The 18,030-nt window shown below is 34.6% G+C and overlaps 2 protein-coding genes across 2 annotated transcripts; one reads left to right on the top strand and one right to left on the bottom strand.

The window, feature by feature from the left end:
* The first annotated feature begins 8,302 nt into the window (after nucleotides 1–8,302).
* Nucleotides 8,303–14,805, top strand: LOC112802453 (protease Do-like 1, chloroplastic). Its single transcript, XM_025845685.2, has 8 exons — nucleotides 8,303–9,226; nucleotides 9,369–9,491; nucleotides 10,335–10,506; nucleotides 10,938–10,975; nucleotides 11,604–11,802; nucleotides 11,937–12,089; nucleotides 13,433–13,567; nucleotides 14,533–14,805. The coding sequence occupies exons 1-8, from the start codon at nucleotides 8,793–8,795 to the stop codon at nucleotides 14,608–14,610; spliced, it is 1,332 nt and encodes a 443-aa protein (XP_025701470.1). The 5' UTR covers nucleotides 8,303–8,792; the 3' UTR covers nucleotides 14,611–14,805.
* A 1,348-nt stretch (nucleotides 14,806–16,153) lies between these two features.
* LOC112802452 (uncharacterized) lies at nucleotides 16,154–18,030 on the bottom strand. The gene is made up of 4 exons (XM_025845684.3): nucleotides 17,602–18,030; nucleotides 17,359–17,464; nucleotides 16,590–16,738; nucleotides 16,154–16,499 (listed from the first exon to the last, which is right to left on the bottom strand). Exons 1-4 carry the CDS (start codon nucleotides 17,740–17,742, stop codon nucleotides 16,404–16,406), a joined length of 492 nt encoding a protein of 163 aa, XP_025701469.1. The 5' UTR covers nucleotides 17,743–18,030; the 3' UTR covers nucleotides 16,154–16,403.

Raw genomic sequence — 18,030 nt, 5'->3', positions numbered from 1 at the left:
ATTTTTGGATTCTACTTTGAGTTTGTGTGTTTTATGATGATTTCAGATATTTTCTGGCTGAAATTGAGGAGCTTTGGAAAAAGTCTGATTCAGAGACAGAGAAAGGACTGTAAATGCTGTTAGGATCTGACCTCCATGCACTCGAAGAAGCATTTCTAGAGTTACAGAAGTCTAAATGGCACGCTCTCAACGGCTATGGAAAGCTAATATCTAGGACTTTCCAGAAATATATAATAGTCAGCTTTCTTACCCCAAACTAGAGCCATTATTTCTCAAAATCATTCCAAACTGGATTCCATCACAATTGTAGAAGCAATAAAACTCTTGGTAAAGGCTGACCCATCTATAAAGGTGAAATATGTCATTGTTGAAATTTAGTAGAAGTTTAATTACACTATAAGTTATCACAAGGCATGATTAGCAAAACAAAAGTCAGTGAAAAAATCTTCGGTAGTTGGGAAGCTTCTTATGAAGTGTTGTCCAGATTCTTTGAAGCCATGTATCACAAAGAGCCATCAACAACCATCCATATTGAAACCATGCCTGTATACTAGAGGGATAACCTAGTTTCTGATATCCAGGTGTTACATTGAGTCTTCTGGAATTATTACCCTTACATTAGAGCATTCAGACACTGCAAACTAGTTGTACATGTAGACGAGACTCACTTATATGGAAAATATAATGGTTGTTTGTTGGTTCTAGTTTCACAGGATGATAACAACAATATTGTGCCTATTACATTTGCCATTGTGGAGGGAAAGACTTATGATGCATGGCACTTTTTTCTCAGTAACTTGCGACAACATGTGGTGACACAGGATGGTGTGGGTCTCATCTCTGATCGAAACGGTTTGGTTAGATCAATCGTTGCTCGCAATAGAGCTTGGTTGCCTCTAAAAGCTTTTCGCATGTTTTGCATTAGGCATATAGAGTCCAACTTCTTGAGAAAATTTAAGGCACCGCATCTCCAAAAGCTTATCGTCAACATAGATAAATAAAAAAACACTAAAATTTTTAATTGTTATAGTTGTCTGTATTGTGATCATTATTTGTATTTAGTAATTGTATGTTTTTTTCTTATTATAAGATATTCTAGGACAGTAGAAGAACATGCTCATTTCCAGCATTTACGCGAGCAAAGTGAGTCTTACACAAAGTGGCTGGATGAGATTTCGCGCGAACAATATGTTTTGGCATTTGATGGTGGATACCGATGGGTCATATGATCGTAAATTTGGTCGAGTGCATCAATTCGGTTTTGAACGGAGCGTGCAATCTCCCCATCACTGCACTTGTGAAGGCAACATTTTATTCACGAGGAAAAGGATTGAGACTGAAGCTTGAATTAATGTTGGACATGTGTTCTCTGAGCTTGTGACTTCCAAATTTCATGCAAATTAGCGCGCAACAGAAAACATTCAAGTTAATTGTTTCGACAGGTAGAATAAGGTCTTTGAGATGCCCAGTGGTGTAGAGTATGTGGTAGATCTACGTCAGCGACAATGTGATTGTGGTGAATTCCAGGTGGACCGGATTCTATGTCGCCATATCATTGCTTTTTGTGCAAATCAACTCTTGGATTGGTAGGTGTTCGTTCATGAGGTTTACAAGATAGACCAAGTCTGAAGGGTATATAAAGCTAGATTTAGCCCACTCAAAAATCCCACAACATGGTCTATGTATCACAGACCTCGGTTTGTACTAAATCCATTCCTCAAACGAGTGAGCAAAGGATGATTTAAGATAACTCGCTTCTTAAATGTGATGGACACGCGAATGATACGTGGTCTAAGGCATTTTAGCCAATGTGGGATTGAGGGCCACAACTGTAGTGGATGCTATCAACATAGTAGTTCAAGTACAGGAGGTGCTGCAAAAAATACCTGAGGTGCATGATTTTGTCTTGTTTCATTAGTAGTGTTGTCCTATCATGTTTGAACTTTTGTTGAAACATATCGTATATTGAGTTTATGTCATGCATAATTGATAATGCATCATTGATATAAAAATTCAATATCAAACTACATGTCATCGATTATAAAAAATGTAGTCACACACTACTTTTTAATTGCCCACTTCAGCTCTTTGCAACAATTTTTGCACTTTTTTGCAACATTGTTGAATATGGATATGGTGAATCTGTTTGCACTATAGCGTGGAGGATCAAATCTAGAATTGTATCATTTGCCTCGAGTAGATGGAGTTGAGTGGTCACTTGTGGCTGCACCTGTACCACCTACATGAAATATAAAAATATATATCAACCGAATAATAAAATACTACACAATAGAATATAAAATTTCAACCTAAGAACAAAATACAATTAACTTTAAAGATCTATGTAAACACAAGTACAATACCTGTACTAGCCCAGGGTCATCACCACGGTCATCATCGTCATCAACATCATCATGAGATGTATCAACCCCTCGACCCCCGTCACTCCTACTTGAATCAACAGATAGTTTGCCTCTAGAGTTTCATGAGGTAGTACGACACCAAAATCTCGAATCCAATGACCTCCTTCCTCGGAGAATCACACTTAGGCGCATTGATGTGGGTGGGAGGACTTTGCTCTAGTTACACAATTGTGATTGGCCCAGATTTGTTGCCATGAATCCAAGCAGTTGGTTGAATGATGCTGGGTCCCCTCTTGCACATGTGATACTCCTCAATATTGTTGATGCAGAGAAAATGATGGTGTAAAAGGCGATGTGGAATAGGTCTAAGGAACATATAGAATTGAAGACCGTTGAGGTGGCTCTAGTAATGGTAGTGACTATTGGGGTTGTTGCAGCTGTGGCGGTGGCTGCAGCACTCGTTGGGGTGGCTGATCGCCACAATATGTCCCTCCTGATATTTTTTTTGCAAGACAAGACTAGACAAGTGCAAGTGATGGCCATATTTCGTGTGATACCAATACATGTAAAGGTTCAATGGATGCTGCAAAGGCATAGGATTCTTAGCTAGGACATGTTTGTATCGGTTAGTCTGTTGCATTATCCAAAACGAGTGTTTGACAAACCAATCAAAGTTTTTAGGTCAGGTTAGAACCTCACCATGTTAGCCATCCAGAGACCTCTCCTAATATTAGGACACTCTGCATAAAACCAAATTGTCTCTTGCTCCTATTAGTTGCATGCCACTCAAGAGTCTCGAATGATATCAATGGTACCGTTGCGCTTCAAACCAGTGAATGATGACATATATCTTTTGGGATGACGTCTGGCTCTATTTGATTAATATTGTAAGCTTTCCAAACAAACTGGACGGATACAAAACAGAGGATTATTAACCAAATAATATGAAAGTTCAACATACATGGATATCATATCGAGATTATTTTATATTGTTTTATGAGAACATATATGGCCTTCCCCTACCTTATCTAACAATTCTGTAAAATGAGCAACAATATGAATTTTATATAACCGATTAGCACGCTCCCAGTTACGCCATCTGACATCATTTTTTAATTAGTAAACATTTTGATTAGACATTAAATACAAAAGGAAATACAGTGTAAAATTATTAACAATTAATGTTACCAGTTAGCAAGTGGAAAATGTTGCAGGACACTAGGAATCAGGATAAGAAATGACATACGAATCCAAGTCCAGATATATAACGATGTCAGTGGACTGTCAATCTCCTGACAGTCAAAGCGAGATGTGCTATACAATGCTTTTTACAACTGTGCTAAGGATGCTGGTCCCAGATGATTTCGTGAATCTGAGAAAAAATACGAAGTAGCGGCATAAATTTCTAGTGAATTGCTGACCCAGACTTATCAACAAATAATATTGACCCAAACAACAATAAGATATGGCACTTCACATACCTCTCAATGGCAACTCGATCATTCAAAAGTAATCCAGTTTTCACATTTCTAATCCTGGTCAATTTAATATAACTTCCTCTACAATCATTAGTCCTAGGAGCAACCCCAAACTAATGCATGCATCCGGCTTCCATGACCTCGTGATTAGTCATGGTTACTTCTATCACAGGAAGACCATCTATCGAAATATTTAGGATTAGAGCCATATCTTCGAATGTCACAGCACATTCACCAGTTGAAAGATGAAAGGTACGAGTTTTTAGGTGCCATCTCTCAACTAGAGATGTTACAAAGGTCACTGACCTTGGATCACTCCAATGTGAAACACATGATAAAATCCAGTAACCTGCAAAAGAGGCTTGACTATTGAATTATATATATCTGATGGATTCATGTGAATACACCTCAAACTTTGTGTATCCTACAAATAATGGACAAATATTAACTCATAATTCTAATTTATATTCTCATACAATCTAAAATAATTAATCAAATTATCTACAAACGCTAAATTAAACTCTATTAACATTGCTTGATTAAATTGTTATGGCTCTGACACTGAACAAAAAACTACCAAAGATCCCAATATCAAATATTATTAGTAAAATTAACCAACAAACTAAATTCTAATTTCCATCCTAGTCTAACAAATATAATTAATAAAGCTATAAAATAAATCTAATTTTTATTAAGATACTAATTGTTATCACTAACATAAACTAACCAGTTATATAACTAATATTTGTCAACACACAATATAATATATTCTAATACTACCATTTAATTACTATAAACAACATTAAATCATAAATATTATTTTATATTCATACTAAAAAAAATTAGAAAAATTACTTACATAATTAGGTTAACTAAGATAATTAACAATATAAAATTTAAGATAATCAGCTTCTTTAATTTTTTGCTTCTTAAGCATTTTGTGGTTTGGCTGAATTAAAAAATTTGGTTGCTGGTGGTGCATAGAGTATAAAGATAGTTGAGAAAGTATTGAAATGTTGAGAGTGAAGAAGTGAGGGAGGGAAGAAAGAAAGGAGACTTGCACTCTACGCGACCCAGCCGCATGCGCGACACTTCTACAATGGTGTGCAAATCTGAGGTCCAGATTTGCGGAACACCTCCTCACCGTCCGATTTCATCAGATTCAATCCTGTGCATCCAATTAGTCAAGGTGACAAATTTGAGGCTCATATTTGTGAAGATGATTATATTCGTCTGAACTCCATCATTTTAAATAGCCGTCCGATTGATGCATGCATTTTTTTGTCAAACGCAAATATAAAGGTTTGATTTGCTCGGAATAATAACCCTCTGATTTGTAGTGAGTTAAATTTAACCCTCTAATTTGTTCTTCGTCATCTTTCATACACAAGAATAACACACCAAGCCCTACCATTGTCACTACAATATAAAAATTTAGAAGTGTAATTTTTGCTTCTTGATTTATTTTATTATAAGAAAAGTTGGTTCGAAATTTTAAAATTTTTTCATGCTCAAGATCAAGATGAGATTTGAATTATCCACGTTTCATAAAAAAAGGATGAGCTCCTTCTATTTAACCACATTTTTGTGTTAATGGATAGAGCACTCTTATCTAAACTTTACTTAAAAGTTTTTTGTTTTAATTATTATGATTAATAATGATAAGAATGTGAACATTTTATACAACTAAATATATTTTCATATGAAACTAATAGTAAGGAACTTTTAATAATGTACTTCAAATAAAATTTATATCGATATAAAAGAGTTAATTGATGTTCCATGCAAATTGTTACTTTTTTTTTGGGTAATTCATGCAAGTTGCTAATTGAATCTAAACTTGTTATATTTTATTTTTGGATAAGATATCTCATTCTTAAATCTTGAAAAGAATAAGGTATGTTTTTGTCTACAAAAGATATCTAGCTGGGTTGGGCTAGTCCAAGAAACTGAAAGAACATCATAATCAAATTGGCTATGAACCGAGTTCATGACCAAAAAATCAAAAGAAACTTTGAACTGAGTTAGACTAACCGTGAGGTTCTTACTATAACAAAATGAGTAAATATCGAAAATGGTTCCTAAATTTCAAATTGCTACTCAATTTTTAAAAATGACCAACTAAATCCCTGAAATTCCCAAAAGTACATCCCCATTAGTCCATCGTCTAAACATTGATGATGTGGAGCGTGAAGTGTCATGTGGGCATTCTAACTGTATGCTGATATGTACCAAACTTGATTTTGATTCAAATTGGTATCTGAAAATTGCTTAATAATACCCAAATTAGTCCATTTTCAATTATAAAGCCCTAATTCCCAAATTATTGTCTTCTTTTCTTCGACCTCTCTGCTGTCTTTTTCTCTTTTTCGATCTCTCTGCTATCTTCCAGTTCATCTTGTTTTCTCGTTTGTGTGAGTGATGATGGGTGGTAGGGAGAGAAGACAAAGTAGCTCAAGTAGGAACAACTCTGCAGCGAGACCTTATAACAGCAAAGGAATGCGCAATAGGGGAGGTAAGAACGTTATTTTCTGCAACTGCAGGCTTCAGATGATGATGAAGTACTCAATGACAGCAGAGAATTCTGGTAGACCACTTTATGGTTGTCCAAACTATGAGGTAAGGTTATGACTCTGAATAAAATTAAGATGGTTTCACTTTGAGTTTGGATTCACCTGCGTTTTTTACTTTGCAGTATGGAATTCATTGTAATTTCTTCCGCTGGACTGATGGATGTGAAAAATCAGTTTATGCAATACCCATTTCACAAGAAATTTTGCATTAGTTTAATTGGAGGATAATATGCTTAAAGAGTGATGTTAAAACCTTAAAAGATGATGATAATGGTGTTGCTGGCTTTTGTAGTTACCTTTGGTATGTGTTTAGGTTTAGCTTGTTGGATTTTATCGTAAATAAATGATGAATATATTATGAAATTTTAAACTTCTTAAGTGGTATGTAATGTCTTGATTAAGATGCAAAAAAATAAAATACTAATTTTCCATGAGTTCAACTATTGATTCTCATCGAATTTCTAGATAGTCATTCACCTTCTTTATTGATTGCATATGCCCATTGAATTTCTGGACAGTTATTGCTCTAACACACTTCCAAAGCAAGTTCTTTAAGTGAGTCCTTTCATTGTTTCTAGAAGTTTTGCCACAGGGGACACGCACAGGTGATGCGCGCCTGGCATAACCCCACAAAATGTTAGGATCAGACCCTACAAAATAATAAAATAGTCATTCAATATACGTTACAGTCACCGATAACACAGATAACTTAATTTGGAATAGTCTTTCAATTTTTTTTTTATTCATACAAAATAGTCCTTCAAATTGTGTTCATTAATTAAAAATGATCCTTGAAATCATATATCGTGCTTCTAATTGAACCTTATAGCCTATAGGTTACCTTCTATATGTTAGAGATGAAGCACTAACTATACTCTGTTTGATCTCCAATATCTTCATGCAAGAGCTCAAAGAACCACTTTCAGGTGCCTTTGTTCTCAACATGAACAGTAGCCCATACAATTGGATATACATGGTTATTTGCTTCCTAACCCATGACGCACAATAGCCAACCTCCATAATAGGTATTCAAAAAATCACCATCTAGTCTTACCAAGGGTCTACAGTCACCTACAAAATATTTCTTGCACCCATCTAGACAGACATAAAACATTTTAAATACACCGTCTCTGTTAGGCATTGGACTAACACCTAACTTTATAATTGAACCCGGATTAGATCTCAACAACTTCTCTGCATAATCTCTGAGTTTATCATGTTCCTACTTGGCTACTAACACCCATCATTACTCACGCAAACAAGAAAATAAGATGAATTAGAAGATAGCAGAGAGGTCAAAGAAGAGAAGAAGACAGTAGAGAGGTCAGAGAAGAGAAGACAATATTTTGGGAATTAGATATTTATAATTAAAAATGGACTAATTTGGATATTATTAAGCAATTTCAGATATCAATTTGAATTAAATTTAAGTTTGGTACACATCAACATACAGGTGGAATGTCTACATGGCACTTCACACTCTACATCATCAACGTTTAGACGGTGAACTAACGGAGATACACTTTTAAAAATTTCAAAAATTTAATTGATCATTTTAAAAAATTGGAGACTAAATTGAGTAGCAATTTAAAATTCATGAGCTATTTTGGATATTTACTTATAACAAAACAAAGGTTATCAAGACAGGTAATTAGTGGGCAACCCTGATTATAAGTTGTAACCCAATTCTAATATGATGGTTGTTTACATATTAAAATTGGATCACTGCTTGAAATGGTTTGGTTCACTTTCAATCCAAGTCACATATCCTGTTATCTATGAACCAAGCAATGATGGCTGATTGGCTGACCGTTGTGAACAAATGATGTTTCAGGAAGGTTCTCAAATAACTTTGCCTATGTGGTTCAGTATTCAATTCTTTAATTCTAGTCCGCAAAATGTTGGCCGTTTTTAACCTTCCAAAGCCACACAAGAATTCTTTGACAATCTCAAGGGAAAATAGTAAATGAATTTGGAACATATATCTGTCTGTATCTAGATGATTTAATCAAATACTTTCTCTATGCAATTATAAAACAATTTGCCTCAAAATTTATTTATTTAAGATTAAATATAGATGAAAACTTACGTTAAATTAATAATTAAAATGATTAAATAATTAAATTATTATTTAATAATTTTTAACTATTAGTTTTACATAAAAATAATAAATACAGGTGACCAAAAACATTTTTAAAATTACATATGCTTGTTACTATTATAGTATTATTGATGTTGAAATATTAATTTATTTTTGTACATATTTTTATGTGTTAAAATAAGATCCAACGTAGCGAACATAGGCATAGAGTGAGTGAAACTGAAACCTCAAAAAGTCATCCAACGTAGCAAACACCAAAAAACAGAAACACACAGCAATGGCCACTTCCTGTTCACTCATCTCCACATTCTTCCATTTTTCATCATCACTTTCTCGCTTCACAAACACCAAACCCCATTGTCATTCTTCTCCTTCTCTTCTTCACCTTCCCAGACCCCTCCATCAACCCACCACCCTCTTCTTCCTGCGCCCTCAACAACCTTCTCCATCTCCCTCTTCAAAACCAACAACAACAACAACCCTTCTTCCAAAACTCTCCTTTTCTTCTTCTTCATGTACTTTTTTGGATTCCTGCTTCCTCTTCTGCACGTCGGTGGCGCTCTCTCTCACACTCTTCCTCACCGGTGCTGACTCAGCATCTGCTTTCGTTGTAACCACCCCAAGGAAGCTCCAATCTGATGAACTCGCCACCGTTCGCCTCTTCCAAGAGAACACTCCTTCTGTTGTCTACATCACCAACCTTGCTGTCAAGTAACTATTTTCTCTCCAAAGTTTCAATCTTTCTGCTTTTTCCACTTTTGGGTCTTCATTGTTCGTTCTTCTAGGCTATTGTTTGTGAATGCAATTTGGCTTTTGTTTTTGTCTTTGAAGAATTAGTTCTTTGTTGTTTTAGGCAGGATGCATTTACCTTGGATGTGTTGGAGGTTCCGCAAGGTTCCGGTTCTGGTTTTATTTGGGATAAGGATGGTCATGTTGTGACCAATTACCATGTTATCCGGGGTGCTTCTGATCTCAGGTTGGTTGGTTTTGCATCTTTGATACCTTTGTTTTATTTTTTGGATCCAGCTTAGGTGTCTGATTTTTGGAGAATGTCTAGTTTGATTTATAATTAGTTAGAGAGTACTAGTAGTACCACACACAATTCAATGGATGACTATAAGGTGTTTTCATGTGTAAGTTGTATTTGACTTGTTCAAATGCTCATTCTCCCAATAATAAGTGTAAGCTCATGTTAAAATGTTGATAAATCAATGGTATGGTTAATAGATTTGCACATGACCTCCTCATGTGCGATTTGCAGAAGAGGAAGTGCTCTGCGCTCCGCATTACCGGCCAACAATTGTAAGGGTGATACTGGTAAAAATGAAACCACCAATCTCCCTCTATAGTGTTGGCAGGGTAATTGGAACCCCTATCCTTGCTGTGATACCTCTTGTTAGTATAGTTTCTCGCATAGTTACGGGCAAATGTGCAACTTTATTTCGTTTGGTTTCTTGTAACTTCGTCTTGCATTATGGTTGCACCCATTGCAAGCGTCACAAGTTGGGGCTTTAAGCCTAATGAAACCAACAAAAATATTGCTATGAATAAGAGTAATACTCTAAGAGTGTAATGGAATTTCTTCTTGTTTCGAGTCATTTGGTTCAATGATACAAAGTGATAATATTGTGTGTTGTTTTGCTCCTCCTTCAGCAGATGTGTATGTTGGCATTGAGTTAGATATATTAGGCAATACTGGAATCTTTGTTTATGACCCCATTGAGTCAAGTGTTTAACAGTGAACACACATTCTGGGATGGTTTAAAATATGTCTAATGAATTGATTGCTCATGTTGAAAGAGCTGCTAGTTTTGTGCAGGGTCACTCTTGCTGACCAGTCAACTTATGATGCCAAAATTGTTGGATTTGACCAAGACAAGGATGTCGCTGTGTTGCGTGTTGAGGCACCCAAAGAAAAACTCAGGCCTATACCTATTGGGATTTCTGCTGACTTGCTCGTTGGTCAGAAAGTGTTTGCTATTGGGAACCCGGTGAGATCTTTTATACTGATTGATGGTGACTGAAACTATACATTAACCCTGAATGTTGCAATCTAAAGATATGGAAATCCTGGTTGAGTTTACTGTTATTTTTAGCTCAAAAAGGGGTTGAACTTTAGTTGATAATGAAGATTCAATCTTACTGCAGTCGTCTTTAATCTAACATGTAGTTTGTATAATCATCTATTCAATTAATCAGCAATGCTTGCTAATGTTCACACATTTTTATCAATGCTAAAAATTATGTTAAATAAGGTATTAGTGATCTGAGTTATAAATGCTTTAGAATTTTTACTTTGTAGTGCCTTCCAAACTGAATTATGTAGCTTTTAAATGTTCACAACTTGAATGCCATGTGCTTTAGTTATTGAATTCAAGGCAATCAGCTATTAATGTATCTGACCTTGATTCTTAACTTGCAGTTTGGACTTGACCACACTCTTACAACTGGTGTCATCAGGTATGAATGCAGAAAATTGAATATTTTGATGCGAATTTCTTCTTTTTTAACCATTACTTAGGAAATGATATTTTACTTGGATACTCACTTTCCTCTCCTCATGTAAGATTATACTCGAGCCTTTTATATTGGTGTCTGAAAATAGCAAACAATTGTCCTGCCCATAATTTTACAAAACTTTTGTAACAAATTTCAAGATGCCATGTTTCATATTGTAAATTATCTGTTTGTCGATGTATGTTTGCAGTTTATGCAAAGGCTATTAAATTAATAACAAATGAGATCCCATCGATTATACCAAAAATAAAGATATGACTGCATCCAATGTTAACCTGCTTCTATGATTGGTTAAAAGCTATATTAACTAAGGGAGAGTAGGATAGGGGGAAAATTAAGCTGCAGAGACATTCGTAACGCGATGAAACATTGCTAACACTATATGTTGAATACTTTCACAAAGGGGAGAGATATAATCCATTTCCTGAATTAAAGATGCTATATTCTCTTCCATCATCATGTGTTAAATGTGATTTGTTTTCAAACATGCATATAATGATACTTCCTCAAATATTTCTCATGTTACTTTTGTATTGATTGTCTTTTGCTGGTATATATACTTTCTCAATAGTGGACTTCGGCGAGAAATTAGTTCCGCGGCAACCGGCCGTCCAATTCAAGATGTTATACAGACAGATGCAGCTATTAATCCTGGTAACAGTGGAGGGCCACTGTTAGATAGTGCTGGAAATCTCATCGGTATAAATACAGCAATTTATTCCCCCTCCGGTGCTTCCTCTGGTGTTGGATTTTCTATTCCAGTGGACACTGTGAGTTATAACTCCGACCTTTCTTATGCTTTTCTCATCGAGGCAGCATCTGACGTTTGCCTAAAGTTGGAAACACTACTTTCTCTGTTGTATTCTCTAAAATATGTCATGAGATTCTTGTTTTACATATTTAGGTGAATGGAATTGTTGAACAATTGGTGAAGTTTGGGAAGGTTACAAGACCTATTTTAGGAATCAAGTTTGCGCCTGATCAGTCTGTGGAGCAGTTGGGAGTTAGTGGGGTGCTTGTCTTAGATGCTCCTGCCAATGGTCCAGCTGGGAAAGCAGTAAGTTTTTATTTGTGTGCCATCTTTGTAAAGGAAATTCATTAAGATGAAGAAAAGAAAATTATAAGAGTAAACACACTAACTTCTTTTTAGGTTAGGTGATATATATCGTAACATGACACTTCATTTCTAAAAGTATAAACTAATGTTTTCCGTATGCACTAGCTACCAAATTGTAATGTATAAACCAAATTACACCATAGTTAATGTAGTTGTAGGTTGTAACTTGGGTCATCTCTTAGAAGGAAGGGTATATTGTAGTTGATTTGGTTTGAAATGGGGTTTTGGGTTTGTGCAATAAAATAAAGGGCAATTTTAAGCAAGATTGAGAAGCAATTCAAGTCAAAATAGAGGTAATTCAAGAATTGGAAACACTAGCACAAGGATGCTAAGAGTTGAATAGCCTATTCTCAATTTGGCATTTTATCAAGCAGGCATACATAAATCACCTTTCTACAATTGTAATCTCTTGAGTTTTAGTCTGGCCAAGAAGTAGCAATAAGCAACCAAGAATCAAAATCTCAATCCCTAGGAACTATAACCAATCCAACATACAAGATAATTGTATTAGCAATTCTCAATCAAGAACTATTACCCTTCACTATTCATCAAGCATTTGACAACTAATCAATTAATATACACTTAGCAAATCAATTCATTATGCATAGATATCCATAATCATGAATAATAACACACAATCAACTCACGTCACATACTCATATCAATTAATATAAACATATAGGTGGAAGTAAAGGAAGAGTGGGAAAATAGAATTATGCATTAAAGTGAAATGGGGTTCAAGACATCTCTATGAATCCCTTGGAAACCTTGAGTTAACGTAACATGTTTAGCCCTCTATGCTCATCAAGTTACAAAGCTCATAATTAAGGCTATGAAATGTAGAAATTAAGGCTAGAAAATTAGTGTAATTACTATGGGAAATGGGAAACAAGAAATTCAGGTATGTAAGTGAGAAATCTAAGGAAAGTTAAAGAGGAAAACAATGGCAAATCTAAACCCTAAGGGAAAATCTAGAGAGAAGTGAGAGCTTCCCTCTATTACTATGAACTAAAACCTAAAAATGAGTTATGAAATGAATCAATGTGTCCACCCTTGCCTCCTCAGCCTTTTCCCCCTCTATCCAGCCATTTGGGGTCAAACAAAGGGCCCAAATCTCGAGTTCACGTGTTTCATTAAATCTCCGCATGAAACTTTCTTTGCCTAGGCAAAGGTTTGTTGCCTAGATGACCCCTTCGAGTCAGCAAAGGTTGGTTATTTGGTTTTGTAATTTTGTGTCTTAGAGGAGTTCATCTAACAGGGCTATTGAAATTTATATTTTGCAGGGTTTGCAGTCAACAAAGCGCGATTCCTATGGTAGACTTATTTTAGGTGACATCATCACATCTGTGAACGGTAAGAAGGTGACCAATGGAAGTGATTTGTACCGAATTCTCGACCAGTGTAAAGTGGGTGATAAGGTATGGTGCTCATTCCTTCCCCCTATTCTTCATTTCACCCTATACTGTGTCTCTTGTTCATTTTAATATTAAGGCTATGGTATAATACTAAGATTTCTTTTGAATCCTCAAATTGCCAACAAAGAAAAAGAAAGATAAAAAATAAAACTGTGGGAACAAAATCATATAATCATTTGATTTGCATGTAACTAGGCAAGGTAAAATATAGCTTCAAGCAACATGTTCTAGTGTTCTGCTCATTTGGACACTCAATCGAACGCAAATGTGCACCATTCTTGATATACATTATAGTTGTTTAGTCAAACACAATTAAGTTAGCATCTGATTTGTTTTTGTGCCATATAACTTTGTATTGTAAATTCTCTATCATGAGTTTGTCTTGATGAGGATGCAAAACTTAAATTTTGGAGGTGTTCCAAAACATTTATATTTTTTCTTAAGCTGTTTTAATGTGACGTGTTTCTGTCTAATCGCTCTGCACTAGAGATCAACATTTAGAGTCTATTTGGATTGACTATTAGGAGGAGATTAAAATTATTTCATTAATCAACTATAAGGATAATTGACTTCCTCTTCATCAATAATTCGGAAATTATTTCGATGTCTATATGTATTAATATAATTTTACGGTAGTATTTTTTGTTTGAATTGTACAAAATGGTATGAAGTGATTTATTTATTTTATAATAAGATTTGTTACTTGAGCTTTGTTTCGTATAAATATCACAATCTTATTATGAGTACAAACTTGATTTATAATACAACGCAATGGTGTGGTTTGATCCATGTAACCGATTTCCTGATTTCCGAGTGGTGTTGGCGTGGTGATGTGATGGTGTTATTTGTATACTAAACATTTAATAAGATTTTATTTGCCAAATAGCTTCTCTTTTTTGCTCTTTTTCTCCTTTTATATGGAAAAAGAAAATGAAATTAATTTGATGATGATGATGATGATATTTCAGGTTATTGTGGAGGTGTTGCGAGGTGATCACAAGGAGAAGATCCCTGTGATTCTTGAGCCAAAGCCTGATGAATCATGATACATAATTCATATTACATGTGTATATAACATTCATATGCCAACGAAGCTATTATTAGTTAATGCTTTTATTCTTAGGTTGTTTCTTGACCAGAGGTTTAAAATGTACATATGTACCATGGCACTAGTTTTTTACTATCCTTGTAACTTGTTTCTTTATTAAACTTTGTATTATAATTCGCCACGTTTATTTGTACCTGATGACGGCCAAACAATAGTTTAGAATTTTAGCAATTCAAAAGCTAGAGTTCGTTATGGGTATAGTTCAAACTTAGAAGGTTGTCACAAAAATTAAATCAATAATTGGGAGTTGAATCCAGAATCATTCTCCCTTTGCAATTAAATGCACATTATCGGTTATGGAATTCAGGGGTTTTGAATATGAATATGGAAAGGTAAGGTAACTAGAAATTAAAGAGCAACCAACAATGAAATTGTAATAAGTAAAAGCAATAAGTAACAGCTTGTTTGGGTGAGCTTCTAAGAAAAGATTTTTTTTCGAGTTATCTTTTTTTAAAAGATTTTATAAAAAAATAAAAGTAATTTTATATTTAGGTATCTCATGCAAAAAGATATTTTTATTTATCAATTATGTTTGTGTATAAAAATATAAAAGTATTTTTTGTTTATTTATTATATGAAAAACATCCTTTTTTTAAGAAAAAAATTCTTTTAAAAAAAGATGTAAATTACAGTTTCTCAAAAAAGATTTTTTTTTATTTTTTTAGTATTTTTACTTTTACTACTAAAAATTTGCCAAACACTAAAAAATAAAAAAGAATCTTTTTTTATTGAAAAAATATCTTTTTTATCAAAATAATAACGCCCAAACAAGCACCAAACAAGTAAACAACTATCTAGTAAACATGCAATTGAGATGGCAACAATTAAGAGGTAACTATACTAGGAAGCAATGGAATTAAACTAAGAGGTTAGGAGAATAGAATCAATAAAAGATATGGTAATTAAATACTTAAAAAGCCTTGACTAGGGTTGAAAATTTAGGCTTCCTATCCTTGTTATCAACCACAAATATGACAATTATTAAGAGTTATTCCCACTTCGTCATCTCCTAACATCGAGAAAAAATCAAGTAGATAAAATTAATCTCAATCCACAAATCCTAATCAACTTACCAATCAAATTTGGTAAAAGATTAGCGTTAGTAAAAACCAAATCAATTAATAACCCTAAATTACTAATCAATATTTTACATTGATAAGTCAAGGATTTGTAATTACTCAACCTCAAACTAAAATTCAAAAATCTACATTTCATCGAACAGTTGGTGTTGATGAGCAGTAAGAGAAAACATTATAAAATTGTGAAAATTAATCAAAATTAGATCTAATTACTACCAAATTTCAAGGTTACTTATACACCAACGCACCATTACAAATTTACATACAGCATTTGCCCTACTCTTAGATATTCCAAAAAATTTAAGAGTCAACCAATAGTCAAATTCAAACGAAGTTTACAATGGCACTAGTATTGAAGATAAAATAAGTGAACGACTCTCAACAAGAAAACAAAAAAAAATATAAAGGAAATGGTTGTCGTCCTTGATTATCCATGTTATGATGAACACGAGCTAAAAGGGGTAAAACTCTACCCCACCTCCCCTTTGAATAGTGTAGTAAGTATACATGAAAAGAAGGTCTATAACAATGAACACTAAATAAGAAAAACAACAAAAAAAAATCCATCTCTACGACCTTGTAATCTGATCTCCTCAATGAGACGAAATTCCTTAGAGTTTATCCGGAAGACAAAAAAAGATAGTATGAACAACTATTCCTCCTTACTATGAGCAATCCTTGCACGATGTCTTAGTTCAGCTCTTTTCCACCTAACAATCAAGTAACACAAGGAGAAGAGTGTGTTGATCTGCCAGAGAGACAAGATACTTCAGGTTAATGTATTGAATAAGAAACGAGGACCATCATTTAAACGAGTTAAGTGATGGAAAATACTAACCAGAATTATCATAGCAATGACGAGAAGGGGCCCCGACCAAAGAACAGACATGAATAGTCCATTTGGATCAAAATAGTTCTGACTAGAGAAGCTTTTCCAGTTCATCCTCAGAACAGTGTTAAGCCTCTCAGCGAGATATACACCGGCCACTGCATCAGAACATTCTCTCGGTAAGAAATGATACATGAAGAGAAATTCAAGAATATCTTCAACACTGCCATTCAACCGCACAAGGAGATGTCTCAATGAATATAATAAAGATGTTTAAATGGAATTACAAATCACGGAGAAATTCATTGATATCTTCAAGATTTAGTGACTTCCACACAGATGTTTATGAATATTACATAACTAGACATCTCAGTTTTTTAAGCTCAAATATCAATGATTCACCTACTTAACAACTTGTTACAACACTGTCATACTCCCAAGTCCTACATACATTGCTGCATTGTTGCTACATTCATTTAGTAGATCAAACAATCAAAATGATATTTCATATCAGAATCACTCACCACCGGTTAATGGTTAAGATCATCCTAAACAAATATATCTAGTTCCGTAGGCCCTCACCCTTATATGGCAAGTTTAGAAATGTTCACAACGATCAAAGCAAATACGACAAGAGAGAAAAAGGATTTGCACACATGAAATAAAAAATCAAATCATAATGAAAAACAGTAATCTGAATTTCACATAAAAATTGCACACTATGAATAGGAAAGAAGCTATAGCTAACTACATGAAAGGTAACAGATCATATCCATACATGTGAGAAGGAACAAACACATCTGGAAGTTAGTTTTCCTCCTGGTGATGATAGTCACAAGAAGCAACACTATATGGAACCCAGCCAAACCAATCAACCATGGTTCCTGAGACACAACCAACCAACCGTCTTAACTAACTGGATAGAAATAATAACAGGATCAACAAATCCATATTTCACACTATTAATTAATTAACATGCAGATCCACACAAATTTGGAATTCAATTGCTGAATTAACTTACCTTCCAATCAATGGCGTGGAAGAAGCCGATGAAGTTGTCGTAGGCGGGGCGGAGGCCGGCACGAAGCTCGGAAGAGAGCTTCTGGACGAGATCTGCCATGAGATCCATGTGCTCCTCCACTGCAGATTTCACCTCCTCCATTCTAACTAACTTCAAAGCTATTTGTGAAGTCGATAAATCTGCACTACAATTTGAAACTATAATAATGACTATAGCAATTAGAATCAGCTGCAAGCCTGCAACAACAACTGCAACTGAAGCTAGACTCTTCTAGTGAATCTTCGCCGAACCCCCAACCTTCTTGTCAAGCTTCTCATCGTGGGCCCATAACTGGGCTGGGCCCAATATAAATTTTGGTAACCAAAACAAGACCAAAAATAAAAGAATGCTCAATGCTCTATATTAGAGAGATGATTATGAAGAGGTTCT

The sequence above is a fragment of the Arachis hypogaea genome, chromosome 5 (genome assembly GCF_003086295.3).
Source record: "Arachis hypogaea cultivar Tifrunner chromosome 5, arahy.Tifrunner.gnm2.J5K5, whole genome shotgun sequence".
Classification (NCBI taxonomy): Eukaryota; Viridiplantae; Streptophyta; class Magnoliopsida; order Fabales; family Fabaceae; genus Arachis; species Arachis hypogaea.
The sequence above is the reverse complement of the archived record's forward strand: the minus strand, read 5'-3'. Positions and strand labels throughout refer to the sequence as shown.